The 21,906-nt window shown below is 34.9% G+C and overlaps 1 protein-coding gene across 1 annotated transcript; it reads right to left on the bottom strand.

Moving 5' to 3' along the window:
• Window positions 1–5,218: 5,218 nt before the first annotated feature.
• LOC144965388 (uncharacterized) lies at window positions 5,219–19,955 on the bottom strand. The gene is made up of 8 exons (XM_078900684.1): window positions 19,857–19,955; window positions 18,426–18,504; window positions 18,124–18,177; window positions 14,875–14,945; window positions 13,224–13,282; window positions 12,297–12,408; window positions 11,790–11,831; window positions 5,219–10,368 (listed from the first exon to the last, which is right to left on the bottom strand). Exons 1-8 carry the CDS (start codon window positions 19,953–19,955, stop codon window positions 10,210–10,212), a joined length of 675 nt encoding a protein of 224 aa, XP_078756810.1. The 3' UTR covers window positions 5,219–10,209.
• Window positions 19,956–21,906: the final 1,951 nt, after the last annotated feature.

The raw sequence follows: 21,906 nt of genomic DNA, 5'->3' as shown, positions 1-21,906 counted from the left end.
GTGTGTATGTGTGTGTGCGAGTGTGTGTGTGTGTGTGTGTGTGTGTTAGGAAATGAACGGAATAGTTTCCATTTGTTGTGTTCACGGGACATGGGCGCTATATTAATTATTCGATATTATTATCATTCAGATGACCAAAATAATCAAAATTTCCACCCTCTTCTGTTAAGGACTGCACTGTTTTTCACCTCTGCTTCATGCTGTTCAAGCCATTGAATAATGTCAAGAAAATAAGTGTACAAGAAATAGAAAACGGACACAATTTTTTTTTAAAATATAAGATTATCTCATGTTAATGTTAGTATATATTTTCAGAATTCGGTAAACAATTTTGAGCACGATGACCCTCTTTGTTTTATGTTATTTTGTCAAAAACCTTATTTGATGGGGAGGGGGTGAGGGGATAGAGAAAAGAAACAGGCACCCTCATCGCACCCGTTCCTCCCGCCCGGTTTGCCATAAAAAGCCTGTTTTGAGCGACATTTGTCTGATCACGGCCATGATAGGATTGAAGAGATAAAACAAATTATAATCCGTCAATAAAAAGAGACAGTTTGACAGAATTAGCCACAAAGAAAAGGAACAATTATTTAAATTTGCTTTTATGGGACGATAGAAGTTAGACACACACACGAGTTTGGTGGAATGGAGAGAACTTCTGCCAATGATAATTCACAATGACTTAAAACCCCTCCCTTTTCTAAGGTGCTTTGTAGAAATAAAAAAGTTAATTTATGAGGCAGGACCCCGCACGAGACAGTCGTTTGTCGACACCAAGGAGGGAGGTGGATCCCCGCAGGGCGAAGAGTTTGGGGAGTGTGAGATAAGAGGGGACAGTTGGTAAATGTTTGAACGACAAGTACAAGGGTTTGACAAAATTAAATATTAATATTTTCCCTCGGACAGAGTATGCCGATGAAGACAATGTGTCAGAGTGGGTGGGTGGGACGGCGATAAGGATGATGATAGTTTATAAAGAGAATAAAAACAAAAATAGAAGCAAAGAAGAGAAATAGTTTTGGCTGGAGGACTCAATAAGATGGATAGAGGGATGTTTTAAAATATGCACCAAAAAAAATAAAATATTGTGCGGGTATGTGGTCTTGTGGTTATATATTCGCTTTCGGACCGGAAGGTCCTGGGTTCGAGTCTCGCTCGGCGCATAATTGAGTCCTTGGAAAAGGCTCTTTACTCACATTCTCTCACCGTACTCAGGTGTAAAATGAGTACCTGGCAGTTAACAGCGTGGTCTCTGTTCGAAAAAAATTGTATTGTCGCCTAACAGGCGTAATGTCTCGTCCTAAAGGTTAAATGTTGCTGTTGGCCCGAGACCCCTGTCGTCCAATCCCAAGGCTAACAAGCAATAATACTCCACTTAACGCTGCAGAGTGGAATGCTTCTCCTTGCTCCTCTTCTGCCTCCTCCTCCTATTCTTCCTTTTACTTACTCCGAGATGCCTACTTAAAATTTGGCTCACAGGAATTTCAGACACCATTCGCAGGAATTTCAAGACCGACACAGGAATTTGCGCATTCAATATCCAATATATAATATATAACATGTAAAAATAATGTCAAATACCATCCCCAATTCCCCTTTTTTCAAATTTAGTAAAGCTACAAAACCGAGTAAATGTAAAAATGTCAAAATTAGATGAACAATACTCGTAGTACTGGTGGTAATGATGATGATGGTGATGATGATGATTTTGATGGTGTTGATGGCTGTAGTAGCAGTGGTAGTAATGATGATGTTTTGGTGGTTGTATAGTGATGGTAGTGATGGCGATGACGCGGTAGTGGTGGTTGTGTTATGTTATTAAGGGTTTTACGGCGCTTGCAACACATTAAGGTCATATCAGCGCCAGAAAAAAAGGATGAAATTAGGATAGTAAAAAGTTCTAGAATTACAATTAAAGCACCCAAGAAAAGATGATACAAAGGGGAATTGGTTCAAATAGGAAACAGATATAAATTTCAAGAGCACACCATCAAAATACTTAGTTTGAGATCACCTAAAAGTCTCATCCAGACACAAACACAGCTCCCCACTAAGAGGAATAAACTCAAATGTTTACAAATCTTATATAATATGTAAACAAAACAATACAGTGCATAACAGAGAGATGATTTACAAGACAAAAAATATCAGCTCCCAAAACTCTAACTAGACATTTGACTGTTTCCCTCCCAGTTAGGGTATCCGGACAGGGTCAGGACAAAACCAAGTAATCTCATTCCAAGACAAAGATAGAGAGCATGTTGGGGATAGAAGACACAGTAAGTGCCTCCCTGCCCACTACGGGAGGTCAGTGGTGGTGGTGATGCTGCTGATGATGTGGTGGTGGTGTTTGTAGTGGTGGTGGTAGTTGTTGCAGCAATGGAGGTGATGATGGTGATGTTGTGAGGTTCGTAACTCTGGTGGTGTTGATAATATTGATGTTTTGTTTTTCTCAGTAGCAGTGACAGTGTTGATGATAATAATGTGGTGGTTTTTGCAGTAGTAGTGATGTTGATGATAATGATAATAAGTGGTGGTTTTTGCAGTAGCAGTAGCAACTATGGATGTAGCTCATAAGAAAGGACGACCAATGGGAATTCATTTTCTATTTAAGCAAAAGACATTTCTGTTGATTCATAAAGCGAACGATATGTATCGTTATTTTTCAAGTTCGACTGCTCTAAGATAATATATTTTTTAATGAAAAAATCCCCAATAAAAGTTAATACAAAACTGTAGAAACTTGACGTTACTGTAGAAACTTGACGTTATAGCCATTTATAGATGAGAACAATGGAATAAAACAAAACAAACAATAGCTTTTTCTAAAGTGATTTATTGCTTCAATGACATAAATAGTTCCATTCCATTGACGTTGTTTTCCACCACCGACAAGTGCAAGTTTAGGACTTTCAGTTATTTCTCATTATTAGTTATCAAGTTGTTAAAACATTGTAATGCAGATTAACTTTGACAAATGTAACACCTCAGAAAATATGTACAGTAGATAATGAATTTCTTTGGATAGACGATTGTCAAATTTGTCTTGAAAACTGTTCAAGAATAATTTCATCAATCTAAAAAAAAAAAGAATACAAATACCAAAACAAAACAAAACAAAACAGGCAATTCCATAAACTACAAAGAAAAAGAGAAAAAAACGCATCAAGAACAAAATTTCAATTACAAAAAATAAACAAAAAATATATGAAACGAACAACAAAGAAGAAAAACACAGCCTTCCCTAAAAAAAACAAACAAACAAAAAACAAACAAATCCAAAACACTCCCAAAAAAACCCTAACAAAACAACCAAACAAAATAAAACAAAAATTAAACAAAAAAAACCCCGACTTCAACAACCCCCCCCCCCCCCCATATTAAAAAAAAAATTTAAAACCACAAGAAAACAAACAAATGAAAGAGACAATCCCACCCTCGTCACCCCCGCTCCCCCCTCCCAATATAAACAAAGCAAAACAAAACACACACACACACACACACACACACACACACACACATAATAAAACAAAACAATCATAAAAAGAAAAAAATAAAGCAAATGAACAAAAAAATAGCCCCGAACAAATGTCACACACATAAAAAGTAAATCTTAAATTATGGAATGACAGCAGTGAAAATATTTTGAAAGCTAATGAAAATCATAACTCGAAATTAGGAATGAAATCTTCAAGGAAGAACAAAGTAATACACTTTTTATTCATCAAGGGCATGAGGTGTTCAAAAGACACAATACCCCCCCCCACGCCTCTCTCTCCTCTTTCTCTCTCTTCTTTTCTACCTCTCTACCTCTCATCCTTTCTTTATCTCCCCTCTTTCCCTTTCTATCTCTCGCCCTTTCTCTCTCCCCATCCCTCTCTTCTTTTCCACCTCTCACCCGTTCTTTATCATCCCCTCCATCTCTTCCTTTCTATCTCTCACCCTTTCTCTCCCTCCCCCTCTCTTTCTCTCCCCCCTCCCCCTCTCTCTTCTTTTCTACCTCTCACCCTTTCTTCTCTCTCTCTCTCTCTCTCTCTCTCTCTCTCTCTCTCTCTCTCTCTCTCTCTCTCTCTCTCTCTCTCTCTCTCTCCTTATTTTTAAATCATAGTTCACAATAATTTATCGTCAAATGCAAAAATCTAGCCTATTTGATAATATTATATCACTTTGCCTTTCGACAAAAGAACCCCAACAGCGCCTGGGTGAAACTAAAATTGTCTCACTAGAGAAATGGACAAAAAAAAAAAAAGGAACTGGTGATTCACTTTAAATGTCAAGGAACCCGTCTCTGTCCGGCAATGATTATGACGATTCATTGCCTGGAAAATCATCTGCAAAAAATATGATAAATAAACTATATCCTGATTCTCCCACCTTATAGGCTACGTTATGACAACAGAAAAAACTGGAAACTTTACTTTGGTGCATGGATTATGTTGATAACATGATTGTACTGAGATCATGTTAAAGGTTACAATAAATACTGTTAATGTGGAACACAATTTTTAATATGATTGCATACGACTATTTATCACGAATTATAGATTCAACAATGATGAGAATAAATATACATTTTAAGTTTTTTCACAGTTGACTTCAACAGCTACTGTGTTGTAGCCAGTTTCCCCACCACTCCCAACACTTCAATGCTTTGTAAAAATAAAAATAAGAATACTTTATGATTTTGATTACAGAAATCCCTGAAACAGAAGCACGCCTATAAATATTAACACCCCCCCCCTCCACCCAATGAAAATATAAATAAAATAGAAAATAAAGTAAAGTGAAGCTCAATCACAATAAACACATCAATATTTGAATAAATAAATACCATTTTTTCCCTTCATAATAATCTATACAGGATTTTATTTATAAAAACTGAACTATAAGGAATTGGAAAAACCGCTTGACCAAATTAATATATTCTGATGGATTAATTATTAGTCGCTAATAACTTGTTTATTAAACTACGTCATCACAGAGGTTGATACTGATAATTTTCCATTTTATCACAGTTGTGCTTCATTGTGCTAGAATTCCTGTTTTATCAATTTATCTGTTATCTGCACAAGTAGCCACAATTCTGCCATTAGAGGATGTATGTACTGCATTTGACATGGACTATATAATATATATATATATATATATATATATATATATATATATATATATATATATATATATATATAATATATATATATAAAGATTAAGTGTCAATCAATTGAAATATAATTATTTACACACAACACAGTTGATTCTATCATATCAGAGGAACATGAAAAACTGGCCGGAATTTTGATACTTCGTGGCATAAATATGTCAAATTCAACATCTAGCTTAAGTTACATTGAAAGGTAAAATTCGTGTACAATTTCATTACAAATTCGAAATTGCAGTTAAATCAATTATAACATTTTTGGTAGGCGATACATTATGATAGTGCTTGAATGAATAAAAAATAAGTAAAATTCCCTTCATTCATCACAATCTGAGCATTTTTTTGGGCTAGGATCTGTTTTAAAAGAAAGACAACCCATGCATCCGTTGCAGTGCAGCGCAGTTAAGTTAGCAACAGGGGCTAAATTTCTTAAAAACGTCAACAATTGGGCTCAAACCCGGGGCATTTTTATGTAAGTAATCGATCTACTCAGTCATCCCACATTAAAAAAAAAAGAAGCAATATATAAAGCATTAATGGTAGCAACTCATTCACAACGTTTCTTATGTTTTCACGAGGGATATCAGAAGCATGGACAACACACGGCTTGCAGATGATTACAATTAAATAAAATTGTAATTTTCATCTTCATGAATTAAACAAAAAATCATACCGATCCCAACAAATAACCAACAAACTTTTAAAAGTTGTTGATCAGTGCAATATTCACTAAATGTAATTAAAAAGTTCTTTACAAGTGATCCCAAATCCACAGTCAAACTTAACATGTAGAAGGAATTGTAACGTCCGCAATGTACTATTAGAATTTTTTAAATATAAAGAAACGCTGTAAACAGCCATGTTCTCATGCGAGAGAATGAGTGAAAATGTGAGTAAAGATATTTCTCTAAAGACACCCGTTTGTGCGATACATATTGAGACTCAATCATGTGTCAACAAAGCCACACAAATCACTGCTTATTTCATAATTTATCATCAATCAGCATAGTTCAATTTTACTAAAGACTCCTTTATATAATATTTGTTATCTATTACAAAAATAATTCAAAAACATAATATTATGACAGAACTATAATAAAATATAGTCTAGAGAAAAATATTGGACAAATGGAGATGTGTTCTTATTTGCGGGTCTGATAACCCAAATGATTATGGGCTCATTGTTGCAATGGAAATACTCTCAAACCAATGCGAAATATTCTCCATTACAACAATGTTAAATCATGCCCATAACTGCGTTCGGTTAACAGACTTGCAAATATGGACACCTAGACAAATGGCAATATTAATATTCTTGGTCTTACTCGCATATTGTGAGTAAGATTTTTGCTGAGCAATCACAGACTTTGACTGATAATCAAACCGAAGGAAAGAATAGCTTTCAAACTTCATGCAAATTTGAATTGAGTTCATTTGATACATTTAAATTGAAGAAAAAAGTAACACCCAAATAAATGACGAGAAGCACCAATAAAATGCACGGGAAAACTGAAACTACATGGGTTTGTATAAAAACTTTGCCATATAAAGAAGTTCTTTTTGAGACAACATAGGAAAAACAGCATATTTCACGACTCACATAAATATATAATCACCTGGAGTGGATTCACATAAATCACAAGTATTTAAACTGTAAGGGAGATATAAATAAACAAAATTATTAATAATACTTAATACCTCAAATTTGACTTCCAGGGAAAGTGACTTGATAACAAAATTTAAAATACATATAGGAATGTTTTATCCTTCCAAAGATGACGAATTAAAATTGATATAGACATTGGATCATTCATCGACAATTTAAAAGGAAAAAACAAAAAAACTCCAGCCTTTTAAACTATGATTTGATGCCATGGCCTATGCATTCAAAGAAAAATTTCAAATACAGTTATTTAACATCAAATTTACACGCTATATCAACAGGAATTACCTGTGTTGCTTAAGTGGGCAATTGGGGATTAATAACTTTGCCCAAGGAAAGGAAAATAAATTGCCTTAAGCGAGGCTCAAAGCTGGAGTGCCTTGGTAAAAGTAAGCCTTACCCACTTAGTTATCTTATGTTGTTTGTTTTTAAGGGTTTTACGGCGCTTGCAATGCATCAAGGTCCTTCAGCGCCAGTAAAAAGGAAGAAAATGGGATAGTAAAAAGTTCTAGAATTACAATTAAAGCACAAAAGAAAAGGTGAGACAAAGGAGAATAGGGTCCAGATGTAGATTCCAAGAGCACACCGTCAAACTACTTAGTTTGAGATCACCTAAAAGTCTCATCCAGACACAAGCACAGGTCCCAACTAAGAGGGATACACTCAAATGTTTACAAATCATATAATATAATATGTAAACTAAACATAATACAATGCATAACAGAGAGATGATTTACAAGGAAAAAAAATATCATCTCCCAAAACTATAACTATACATTCAACTGTTTCCCTCCCAGCCAAGGAACTTCGGCCAGGGTCAGGACAAAACTAAGAAATCTCATTCCAAGACAACGACAGGAAACAATTGGAAAACAGGTATGGAGGCAATAGAAGACACAGCATGTACCTCCCTGCCCACTGTGGAAGGTCAGGGTCCCTTAGTTATCTTAGCCTTCGGGTTAAAAAAAAAAGATCCTAATAAGCCTAGACATACAGTCCAACACACATTCGCCAAAAAAAATATATATTAGCCAAACTACCAGCGAAAGCAGAAAAAAAAAGATTGAGGAATCCGTGATTTGATGAATACATATCTGAAAGTGAAAATCAGTGAAAAATGTTTTTATTTGATATTTGTTCCATTGTTCATAATTAATGATTGTAAGAAAAATGAGAAGAACAAAAAAACACCAAGATGTAGTGTTCAAATGACAATCACCTAAATACATGCAGGACATGCAGTCTAATAGGTCATGTAATTAAAAAAAAAAAGGATATGATTATGGAAAACATACACACCTTTAACACACAGACACAGACACACAAACACACACACTCTCACACACACATACAGACACACACACACACAATCTCACATACATTTTTCAAATAAAACACAAAACATTGTTTTTTCTCTATATCCCGATTGTTCCATATGGTTCACAGACTCGTGCTGTTTCAGCAGCGAACAGGCAACTATCGAAAGAGTCAGCATTTACTTATGTTAACTTTCATACCACAAATTAAAAAATAAATAATTATGGAATTCATATGTAGTTTGACAAGGATAGTATCAAAATACTGGGGAATGAAGGAAATGAATTAAGAATTTGACATTTGTTCACCCTATTCCTGAATCCACCGAAGACAACACGAGAAAAACATGCAAAGTCATAGTTAGGGAGTTTTGAGAAAAACGCATTTTAAGATTTGAAAGTCCCATGTTCAAACTAGTTGGGGTCAAATTCTTATGATACCTGTAGAATTTGATGGAATGTTTATTACACTGCTATAATAATCAATCGACTTGTCTTTTAGGTCATTGGTTGAAGTTATTTTTGATGATTATCGAAGGAGGGGTAGCTTTGGACTTAGCATGTTTTTGCACAGGAAATGGACTTTGCATGTTTTTTTTTGTGTTTTCATGATGTCTATGTTTATTTTAGCATGGTTTTATTAAAACTAATGGTACAATAGTCTTTCCTTGATGAAATCCGTTCTATGATGTGTCATAAGAGGACGAACTAGTGTTTTTACACACCCTGCAATGTGCTTAAAGTGCGCCTTGTACTGTCCATGTGTGACCAAAGGCAATTGGCATTTTGTAATCTACCTGCAGCCTGCATGTGGTGCTATTATTATAAATCCTTCTTTTGTCAAGGGACCTCAGCAATAAATGCAAATTTTCATTATGATAATGATGGAAAAAGTGTTTAAAATCCCTTTTTGAAAAAAATTCCTTACTCAAACCCAGTTTTACACATTATTGAATAGCTCCAACTAACTGCATGCAGTAGTTGTACAGTTTTAGTTTAAGAAGGTGATGACAAGAGTTTGACACCTGGCAAGAATAAATCAAGCATTCATTGTGAAGGAGCCTGGATGTGACATTGTCCCACTTCAAAATATTGTAAGCGAATCTAACATACAGTATGTGGCGTCCTTTGGGCTTTGTTCATCACAAGAAACATTACGAAGCTTATGTATACCGAAGAGTTGAAGAGCGTGCAAAGTGATATCTTTAATACCCAAAGCACTCATAGCCTGTCAAAGAGTTGACATTTAAAACATAGAAAGCAACATGCAGCCTGTCAGGCGCAATTTTCCATATTGAAAATTACATCTCGAAGGACCTCTGTCTAATCGTATAAAAAGATAGCTGTCTTGCACATCCTTTGAGTTGAGGGAGTTGAAGTAGGCAATTAATCGCCCTCGATTCTCTTAATTGACGACATCAAAACACTTAAGGCGTGTGCACCTACAGTCAGGTCCAGTGACATGACTACACTATCTTTTTATTTTCAGTTTTTCTCGCTGCTTTCCATTTACTTTTTTGGGGGGTTTATCTGTAAGCATGGGACTTTCAACGCTGTCCGCCATGATGGATAAAAGCATCCTTCGTTGTTGTGCAAATGCTAGCATATCATTGGCCGCTCGGGTCATGTGAGTCACGTGATATCGGACTTTGCATTTTCTTACCGAGTTCGGGATGGACTATTACAAAGGATGGCTATTTTTATACATCAAATATCGGATGGACCATGCATTTTTTCCCCGTTAAACCTTCACAATATGAAACTAGGTCAAGTACGCTAGGGAACAAGGAGCATAACTCATTTTTTAAAAAAATGTGACTTTGCATGTTTTTCCCGTGTGGTCTTCATTTTTGTAAACTATATTTTTGACAAATGCATGTTGGACTGTACATTTAGTTATAAAATGAGCTAAGTTATGCACGGGTGGCAAACTTTACCATTTCAGTTTTTAAAAAAATTAAGATTGTAAATAATTGATAACAAACAAATTAAAGAATCAATCAAATAAAGTCACAAACAAATTTTGAATATCTAAATAAACAAATAAATAAATACTGATCACAATATAACAATTATTTCCAGAAAGAGAATTGTGGCTGATGTGTTGACTGTGAAAAATTCCTTAATGATCCCCCTTCTTCATCATCAGCAAGAACATCACCAGAACGAGCCGCCATATAACTGTTATCACCTTCGTCTCTTCTTCTACCACTGCTTGGTTTGTACTCTGCCTGTGATCAAAGAAAAGATGTAAAAACAGACAAGACTGATTTAAAGACAAAAAGCTCATTACAGAATTCTAAAATTAACAGATTGTCTCCCTTGATTGGTGCAGCCTTCATGTGGCACTTGCCTCAATGCTTCACGTAGAAGTTGCCTTTATCTATATTTGGGTTGTCTACGTGTGCATGTGTGTGTTTGTGTGCATAACTTAGTGGGCATACACGGGTTGCATTGTTAGTTTTATTTTATTACTAAATTTCGGTGGTGAGCTCATTTCACTATTGGTTCCGAAAAAAAAAAATGATTGGCAAATATAAACTTAAATTGCAGCAAAAACATGATGGGAAACGGGGTAAAGTAGTTCCTAATTATGAGACATTCTTAGAGCCAGACAAAACTTATAAATGGATTCTGATTTCTGTGTTAAGTCAATGCTCCAGCACAACGATTACTGAAAAAATAATTTAACCAATTCTCTGATAAATATGGCACAGCATTATACTATAGGTTTGGAATGAAGTATGGAATTGTAACTTCTAGATTTTGTCTAGATACACTTGTTTTTGTTGTATTCCATTTCTGCTGATTAGCTCCAACTCAACTCTATTCTCGTCCATTGAGGTGAAGATGAAGTCTGGTCTGGTGGTTTTAATTGCTTCTTTAACTTCTGTGGTAGTTGTGCTTCTCTCTTTTTCCTCTTCTCCAGCTTCCACTTAAATAGTTTTCTCTTTATCTTCCTATTTCACATCTTTTACAATTTCATTGTGTCATCGTGTTACAAATTATCATGTCATTTCAGCAGAACATGTCTACTGTAATCACTGTAGATTTTATGACTGATCAATGTCACTCTTTTTTAACCATTGAAGTGTTACCAATGGATTTTATTAATTTTCAAGGAAGAAAATTTCTGATATCATGATAAGGGGTGAGTTACACGGGCAATCACTGTTTGTAATTTATGAATTGATTGACTGACGCCTGGGTTTTTCTAGTCTTCTATTGAAATAGATACTAAGGACATTGGGGATGAATAAAAGAAATTTATCTTAAGTACTTTTTAAAAATAACTGGTCAGAAAATTGAACATGCGCATGAAGAAGTTGATTGATAAAATAAAAATTCTGATTCAAACCACATGCTGTATATTGCCTGACTGTGCATTATAAAAGACACAATGAATGAAACATTTGATTTTCAAAAGATCATTCAGTAACCTGGTCAGAGATAAATTGTGAAGCGCTTTTATAAAAATTTCTTGAAAAATGTTTGCAGCTCCAAGATGACATTAAGATGAGTTGCTGCAATAATGCTAAATAATCTTAGAAATTTTCATGAAAAAAATACAAAATTTATTCACATACATGACTTCGACATTCCAAATTGAAGGGAAATAAGATAAACTCTTTTAAATAAGCAAAAGACTTACCATTTCAACTCCATATCCGGGATTTCTTTGCATTCCAGAACTCTGAGGAATATTAAGCAGTCTCATTACTTTTAAAAGAATACTTGAATTAATCATTCCTTTTATAAAAAGTCTGAGAGTCAATTTCTAATCATTTATTAGTGATAATATATAGTGACTACATATAAAGCAATAAAAGATCATAAACGTGTTCATTATTTTCAAGAACTTTAACTGCTCAAATTGTCTTCCCATTCCTTGACAACTAGCAACGTGTGACTTGTTATTCCTCCTACTTATTAACATAAAAGATCATTTAAATAAAACTATGGAGTTGCTACAATACAATTTGAGTAACCCATGCCTAAATTTAGCATAAATGCTCTCCCTTATTAGTAAATCATAGAACCTCTCATACAAGTGGATTTATTTGAAATTGAAATAAAAACTGTAAGTGATAATTTCCTCTAACCTATCACATATATTTTGTATCTAGATCTAGTAACTTACTCCAATACATTTACATACCGGCCTTAAAATTCCCTTTTTTATTAATTCAATCCGTGGGGTTCTATCTATACCTAATGCGGCAAAAAATGGCCAAATTTTGTCAGAGGCAGAGGCTAGGTCAGCTGGTGTTCTGAAAATAAAATTTGAATGTTTTCATAATGAGTCTGTTTGTATGGAGTTCCTTTTGCATAGTAATAATGGTAATCCATCGTTAAAACGATTCTTTAAATGAATTATGACATTTTCAACATATTCCCAATAAGCTCAAAGAGCTTAAAAATGCTTTAAATAATCCTCTAGCATCATTGGGAACAGCAATCTCAGATTATAGGTGCATATAGTTTCCAATGGCGTGGTATCACCAGATACTTGGATCCAAAAATTGTCATTTGAAGGTTTGTGTTCAAGATGTCAACATTATGTAAGGTAAGAACGTCAGGAGTATTACTTGATCATTTTCAAGCCATTTCACTTTTTAAAAAAACAAAAAAACCCCCCCAAAAACTTGAGCTTTTATATAGGGCAATATCCACTAAACATGCTCAAAGTGCTTTACAAGGGGTCCCTGACCAACAGCAGCACATAACATGTAGAACGAGACATGACGCCTGTTAGGCGATATTACAATTTTTTTCGGACAGAGACAACGCTGTTAACAGCCAGGTACTCATTTTACACCTGAGTTCTGTGAGAGAATGTGAGTAAAGAGCCTTTTCCAAGGACTCAACTATGCCCCGAGTGAGGCTCGAACCTAGGACCTTCTGATCCGAAAGCGAGTGTCATACCACTAGACCACATAGCCGCAATTTTTTTTAGTGTCCTTTTTGATATGCAATTTGAAACATGAATTAGAAAGAGGTTGAAATATATAACAGGATTTCCTATAAAGACCAAATTGTTTAAAAATTCTCGATAAAATTAAATGCATAAAGATTTTGTACCTACCTGTTCTCTTCATCAGGGAGTTCTGGTTGTGCCCCATATTCTAACAAAAGCATAATAACCTGTAAATGAAGTCAATAGTAGAGAATACAGAAATATACCAGAAACAAAACCAAAAAAAATAAAATAATGGTAATAATAAAACAAACCCAACCTCCGCCGGGGGGGGGGGGGGGGGGGGGGGGGGGGGGGGAATGGACATTACTTTTGAAAACAAAATTTTCTACCTGGACGGTAAAGAGTGATGTCCCCTACCTGCAGTGCAGTCAACCATTGGATGTTACGTAATGGATATCGCCACCTTGTGAGCAAACAAAAAAAGTTACTTGACAAGGATGTGTGAACTAAATGTCACCGGAATGTGATGTGCGCTTGATTTATTTCTAGAAACATGTGATGTTTTCTGTAACAGATTTAATTAGATTCAGTTATTCAGACTAATATTGTTCGAACAGATGACAAATGTTTAAAACCAATCGACAAATTAATATAAATTTTAAATTAAAACAAATTTTTTTATATTAAAAGAAAATAAGACATGCGAGAAAGAAACATTATTTCATTATTCAAGTAAAAAGCGAAGTTTTGAATAAAAGCATTGATAATAAATTTGCTGAGATAAAATCGAAAAAAGATATTCAATAAAAAAAAGGGGTACAATAAAGGCTAACCATATCACCAATAGTTATTTCATGATATGTGACAAGAATACTAAATATGTAACCCACCGCTTCAAGGCGGTATTATATCGGGATGGTTTAGATAATGAAAATTGAATATATACTCAGAGATAAGACTTCTGCCAACATTTGTTTGTGTCATTTAGAAGTTAGAATATATCCGGTGCTTCCACACTATAAATTATATAAATGATACATGTCTGAAATTTACAACAATCAAACCTGCATATTGAATTTTATATATTGTACACACATTTTCAAGAGAATAAGGTGGGAAATTTTAATTTGATGATTGCTTTAATTAACACATCGCATATTAGCAAAATCAAAGATTTCAGAAGATTCCCCAATGAAGAAGCAATTTTGAGATTGTTTCGTAATATATAATTGCTCTGGTGAAGGATCGTTTTCCTAGCTGAAGTGGATACAAAATGAATTTGGAATAACAATTGCTCAAGTTAAATTATGTATCCTCAGTATTGTGCAAACTATAGAAAGTGCAAACAATAGTCTATTAAATGATGATATTCTCACTGACTTTGCTCTGACAAAAAGAAGAAAAAACATTTTAGTAGGTTCAATAAAGTTTAATAATGGATAAAAAAGGATTTATTTTAATTTTTAAAATTGAACATTTTACTGCCATTTACTTCAGAACTGTATAACTGCAGTTTAGTCTAGGTATCCGAAAATTAATTTGGCACTGTTATATATTATCTGGACTCACAAAGGGCCCAATTATTTAAAAAACTTAAGGCCTCATTAAGTCTAAATCCGAAATTGTCCTGGTGCTAAAGACCAAAATTCAAAGAAACCTTTTGACGTTATAATTAAATCTAGCTCATAAAATGTTTTCAATCAAGAGATCCAATAACAGGATTTCAATAGAAGATTCTTTGAAATGTAAATCTCATGCTTAAGAAGGCATGCATGGAAACCTTGAAACAAGTTTCATCACTTGAAATTGGTCTTACCGGCCCGTGTTCTTGAAATGAAGCAGCGTGTAAAGGTGTCCATAGAGTTCTGTCATTTTGTAGACTGGGGTCTGAAGGAAAGATCATTGGGGGAGGGGGGGGGGGGGGGGGGGCGAGAGAATGGAAAAAAGTATGACGCTGTTTCAGTACAAAGTAGAAATCCGAACCATCCAAAATTTTACAAGCTATAAGAACAAAACGTTAGGTTAATACCTGCCAAGTTTAATAAAAAATACTTTATTGGCTAAGAAGCTATGCCATTTATACCAAAGGCTTTACAAAATCACAATATCAAAAGTTTCCAAACTTGAGTTGATTTCGCTAGAAACCCACAAAATAAAGTAGTCAACTGTCAAATGAAATCAGATTTTTCACTGAATAGATTTTACCATTAAAGCAATGACTTAACTGTACGTTAGTTGTCTGTCTAAAGTGACTCCAAGATATTTGGGGTTATCGTCGTTTGGTAGTATTGTGTTACCGACTTTAACTTGGAGGGGTTTATGTGCCATTTGGTTGTTCAGGTGGAAAATTGTGGTCACTGATTTGGTGGTGTTCATTCTTAAGTACCATTTATCAAAGTAACTTTTGAGGGTTGAGGTGTCATGGCTCAGTTCGTTTTCAATTTCTTTCCAGTTTTTTGATTGGCAAGTGAGAGCCCAATCATCTGCGTAGCCAAGTTGGTGTGATCTTGTTTTTGGCATGTCACTGATGTAAACATTAAATAATGTTGGTGCAATGACTGAGCCCTGTGGTACACCATTTCTTATTTTATAGGCTTTACTTTTGTTTGCCCCTAGAAGTACATGGAAGTGTCTAGTGCTGGTCATATATAAGAGAATCTTTAATATTTTCCTACAAGGGATGGCTTTTGCTAGTTTATACATTAGTCCTGTTGTCCAGACGGTGTCATACGCAGCGGAAAGGTCTATCAGTACTGCTCCAGTTTTTAGTCCCTTCTCGAATCCAGACTCTATGTGTGTTGTTAATGCAAGGACTTGTTCTGTTGTTCCTCTGTTTGGCCCGAAACCTGCTTGTTTGACAGGTATGATTGGGTCGATGTATGGGGTGATTCTTGTTAGAATAATTCTTTCTAAAAGTTTATATAGGCAGCTGAGGAGGGAGATGGGTTTGTAGCTGGATGGTTCTGTTGCAGGTTTGCCAGGTTTTAGTATTGCAATCACTTTGGCGTGTTTCCAGATTTTTGGGTAGGTGCCCTTTTCTATAATATCACTCATTGTCTCTGCTAGCCACCGAATTCCCTCTGGACCCAGATGGGATATCATATTGGGGTATATTCCATCAATACCAGCAGCCTTACCGTTTTTTACATGTTTGATGGCCTGTTCTATTTCTTGACATGTCACAGGAATGGATAAGAAAATACCAGAATTGGGTTGTGTAGTTAGTACTTTCTGGTATTCTTTGTTGATATATTTTTCAATTTTTTTATTTGGCTTGTGTTGTCCACGTTGCTTGATTTCTTTGGTAATAGCATCTACCTTGATAGGTGCAGCGCTTTTTGATTGGAGTTTGATTGAAAACATCTCGAGAACTGTGCAAATAAAGTCGAAAAACGAAACTGCCTTCTCAGAAAAGTTGCTGGCACATCATGGGGAGCATCCCAAACAGTATTGAGGACAACAGCGCTTGGACTCTGCTATAGTGCAGCTGAGTATTGTGCCCCAGTATGGACAAGGAGCTCACATACAAACAAACTTGACACCAAATTAAGAGACACCATGCGAATGATAGGCGGCTGTATAAAAACCACACCAACACAATGGCTCCCAGTTACCAGCGCAATAGCCCCTCCACACCTAAGAAGAGCACTGTCAAATCAAAAAGAGCTAAACAAGGCCCACTCAATATTGGCAATAAATACCCCCCTGGCAAAAATAGTAAAAGACGCCCCACAAACAAATCGACTTAAGTCCAGAAGACCCTTCCACAAATCCGGAATAGAAAACCTTGACATCACCACTACCTGGACCAATGAATGGCAATTAAACCTGCCAAAAAATGGACAATTCATTACCAACCCCACTCTGCGCCTTCCTGACTTTAAAACAGCAAAAAGAAAACACTGGGTCACCGCGAACTGACTTAGAACCAACCATGGCCGCAGTAAAGAAAGCCTCTATCGATGGAGACACATTGACTCACCAATCTGCCAATACTGCAAAGGGGCACGTCAAACCATCGATCATCTGGTCCTGCAATGCCCAGTAACAAAATTAGAAGGGGGGTATGAAACGATCTTTGAAGCCGGAGATGACCTGACATCATGGATCGACAAACATAATCTGGAGGTGTAGCCATACGCTACTACTTAATGACTTAACTGACTTAAGGCCTTTCGCTTCCTAATCAACCAATTGGGACGCCTCGGCTGCCTCTCTAATCATACAATATTATATTTCATTGACACTTCAACCACAAAAGTGAACTCGTAAATCATGTAAAAATGTTTAAAAAGAAAACAGACTTTGTTTCACTTTATATCAATCAGATATTTGTGTTTCAACAAGGTGGGGCAACTTCCCAGACGAGTAACAAAAAACAGACAAACTTTTAAAAGAAGATGACATTCGATTGAGTCTCGAATGAGTCTTGTCTTGAATCCAGTGGACTACTGCATTTGGTTACTAATGTCCTACATGGTTTATAAGAGTCGTACAACGGTTTACAAGGATACAGAGTTAAAAAGACTCAATTCAAAATGCATAGTAGCAAATCATTATTCAAGACTTTAGAAAATCAATTGGATCATAAAAAAATAAGACTAGACATAGTTATAAAGCCAAATGAGGGATTGGCAAATTACATCAACATTTGAGAACCACATCCCAATCTTTGATATGGCAATTGTGTGTTTGTTTATAACAATTGTGGATTTCAAAATGTATTTTCTTGAAAAATTGAATACTTAAATTTCAATAAATGGGTTTTATTTTAATAAAATTACAGATTTGTATCATTTATAGTTTGGGACTAGAGGCTTCTAGAGTATTCCGGGTTTTCTTTTTGGTTCTCAGACCCAATATATATATATATATATATATATATATATATATATATATATATATATATATATATATATATATATATATATGTATACACATATTTTATCAATCATTTCAGTTCATATGAACTAGAAGAAAAAAAATCAAATTACATCAAACAACATAACAGATTTCAATCACTAGTGAGCAACCATTCTAAAAACATGAAATGCCTAAAACTTACTCGCCCCATTTTCTAGTAACTGCTGGACAACATCCTTGATACCCCAAAATGAAGCTGCGAACAACAAAAGGAACATACAAGTATATTTTATTCAAATTTCAACTAATTTTTATAATACAGTTATGTCTTGATTTGCTGGATAATTTAAAACTTGCTCTAAAATTATATAATCTGAAACATAAAGCCATTCATTTTTCACAATCATTTTAAATCGAATTTGACATCACAATAATTTTGAAATTTGATTAAGCAGGAAATTGAATGCTAATTAATTACAGATGAGAGAAAAAATAGTGACTCACCGATATAAAGCTGAGATTTCACTGCAAATGGTCCTGAACTCTGCACTGACACATTATCAGTCAAAAATGCTTGTACAAACTGTACGAGATAAAAACAAACAAAAAGAACAACAAAAAAAATAAAATAAAAAAATAAACAGCAAAAAAAATAAATCAAAAACAACAAACAAACAATGCAATAATATGCCTGAAATCAGTCTATCAATTGAATTTGTCTGATTTGAAGAGCTTTTTATCACATTATTATTATTAGGGTATTGGTTACTTTGTTCATTCAACACCTCATGAATACAAATGAAATATATCTTAAAAGATATATTTTAATGTTAGGAGGTAGAACATATTCATTTTAATTAGGCAAAAAGTATAATCTATCCCTAAACGATGATGATAATTGATGATATGCTATTTCGTGTTAAACCTTTGAGCAGTTTATAAGGAAAACATGTTGACAATTGACTTTAAAAGAGAAAGGTATTTTTACAGCATGCACAATTTATTGATGTGAATTATTTTTCTGCACAACTCAGCAACTTCATCTTTCTAATTAACTAACTATAATCATAATTTTATCACTGAACTCCTACTACTGTGAGTTGTTTGTGTCACGCAGCACATTTTCCTCAGCTCGCATCTGTTTCATATTTTACTATATCGTATTTCTGTTTCGAAAAATGAGTCTCTATTCAGATAGAAAAGAAAAAAAATCTAAATATTCGAACTAAACTGAACATTTATGACAATTGATCCCGGCGTTAATTATATCAAATGGACTACTAGAGCCATTTCATTTTCCCAAAGACATTAATTTATAACTACTTCGCCTCGCCGTGGTCAACTGACAGCTGACAAAATTTTATTTAAAAACTAATTACAGTTTCTGTAGGCGGCACATAGTTGAATCCGTAGGAACTCTCTACTCACATTTCTCACCATGCTTTGGTGTAATATGAAAATCTGGCCGGTATAAGGAATGTCTCTGTCAGGAAAAAAAATGAAATGGTGCCTTGTAGATAAGTAATTTCTTATCTTACATGTAAGTTTTGCGGTTGGCTTGGAACCACATGTAAAGTGCTTTGAGTTCACTGAATGGATATTGCGCTAAATAAAATCTCACATCTAGTTTTTATAAAACTACAAACACAATTTCCTCTATATTCTTTTTAATTGATTCTATTAATAAAGGTCTGTTTCAAACTATAGCAATGAAATAAAACTGAGAACATCGGATGGCACCACACTGACACGTATACAAACATGTCATATATAAATTTCCTTCATAATATAAGTTATTTTAGATAGTTAAAGTTAAAGATCCTTCCCCCCAGCAACCACACCGCGCTAAAACTCAAATCAAACCATTGACTTTCAATATCAAAAATGTGTAAAACAACCAAGAGAATGTTAAGATTTAAAAACTGTTTCCATTACGTCGTCATTTCCCTGTTTAGCTAATGTTGATACGTGATGCTGAGCTCTCTTTTGATTGAGCACAGATTGAAGCTGTACTAATATTCCATCATCCGCCATTTTGACGCTTTGGGTAACTAATGCAAATGAAATACTAGAGTGATGTCCCTTGACTTCAATCCTCCCCACCCCCTCCACGAAAGGATGCCAAGTTCCCTACACACTACACAAGCATCCACGGCACTGACACACAACAATTTATTGTTCTGTAGAGTAAGCACCGGTCTAAGATAACAATCTGCGAAATTGATGTGTCTGTCAAAAAGCAAAACTAACAAAACAAAAAAATCCCTCCACACGGGCTTGATCATTGTTGTAACGGACATTTTAGAATATTTCCGTTACAACAATGAGCCCTATCATTTGGGCTATAAGACCTACGTATACCTAAGTCATAAATTTGAAAAGTACACGTCGTCCTCCCGTTCCCCCACCAAAAAAAACAAAAAAAACAAAAACAATAAAAAACACAAATAAACCAAAAACCGACCCCCCCCCCCCCCCCCAAACCCAAAAAACAAAAAACAAACAAAAAACAAGAAACAAAACAAAACCAACTCCGATTTAAATTATGCCCTTCCGCCACATCATAAGACATCGTCGCCCAGGCATTCCATGAAGGAATATAGATAATTCATCAAACAAGATGTCTGATGTCAACAGGAATCACCCATGTTGTCCAAGTGAGCAAATTGGGGGGTTAATAATCAAGGGAAAAAAACAAACGAAAGTGCCTGAAGCGAGGCTCGAACCCGGGACCTTCCGGGTCACAGTGCAATGCCTTAACCACTCGGCCACTTCGCCCCCATATGTTATGAAAGTAACCAACTTGTTAAAGACTCTTCAACCTGAGACTTCTTTGAAGTCTCGAGTTGAAGAAATTGTGTCAAATGAGAGCGACGTTGCTGTTAAACGATAAGATATTTCCAAATGCAAACACGCTGTGCTTTGTTTATGAGAGTTGTAAACATATCAAGGAAACATACCCATGCGTCAAGCTGAACAAGATGACCAATCGTGATGTTAGATATTTCAAAAGCTGTGAACACGTTTCATTATGCGGGTCACTTACTGTGAGCACATTTTGCAACGTGACCAATGACTTCGAGCACATGGGAAGTTACTTATAGATCACCTTCATTGTGGTCATTCTGGTCGATCGCTGAAGTAAAGGTTTTATGGCCAAAATGGAAAAAAAAGGGGGTTATGTGAGTGTATCAATTTCCGAGCTTTGAGACAACTTAGTGCTTGGGAATAATATATTAATAATGAGGTATTACTCACAATAGGCAGTTTTCCGCTGGCTTCAGATTCAAAAGAGCAGACTTCGGTAACAATAACAAGAAACTCAGATAGAGCTAAAGCAGAAAGTCTTGAAATAAGAAATACTTTTGGAATATATATTAAAATTAAAAAACAAAAACATAACTGAATCTTGCTGAGGGTAAATTGGTCATTTACAAAGTTAGATTTAATGTCTAAGTATTATTTTCCCGATGAAAACTGAATTTCAAAAATTTCACGTAGGCCGTTCTGAAATAAAAAGAATGTTAAAAATAAATGTTTTTATTTGTTTTTAAGGATTAAGACGAATTAAGGTCAGTAAAAATGAAGAAAATAGGATAGTCAGAAAATTCTAGATTTACAATTTTAAAAAAGCATGCGAGAAACGGTAAGGCAACAGATGGAGATTTCAAGAGTACACTATCAGCGTACTTAGTTTGGGATACCAACCTAAAAGACTCATCCAGACGAAAATGCAGGATCCCTCGAAGGAGAATAGGCTTAAATATTTATAAACCATTAAATGTATAAAACAAAAAATATAAAATGATATATCAGAAAGACGATTTACAAAGGAAAAGAATCATCTCCCAAAACTATAATTAATTATGACTGTTTTCTTCCCACTACCAGTCAAGGACTCCGACCAGGGCCAGGATAAAACCACGTACTCTCATTCCAAGAAAAAGACAGAAAGCAAATTGAAAAACATATATAGGGGGATATA

The sequence above is a fragment of the Berghia stephanieae genome, chromosome 2, assembly GCF_034508935.2.
Source record: "Berghia stephanieae isolate SIO BIC M18660-M18661 chromosome 2, UCSD_Bste_1.3, whole genome shotgun sequence".
Classification (NCBI taxonomy): domain Eukaryota; kingdom Metazoa; phylum Mollusca; class Gastropoda; order Nudibranchia; family Aeolidiidae; genus Berghia; species Berghia stephanieae.
This window is presented reverse-complemented; position numbering and strand designations above follow the sequence as displayed.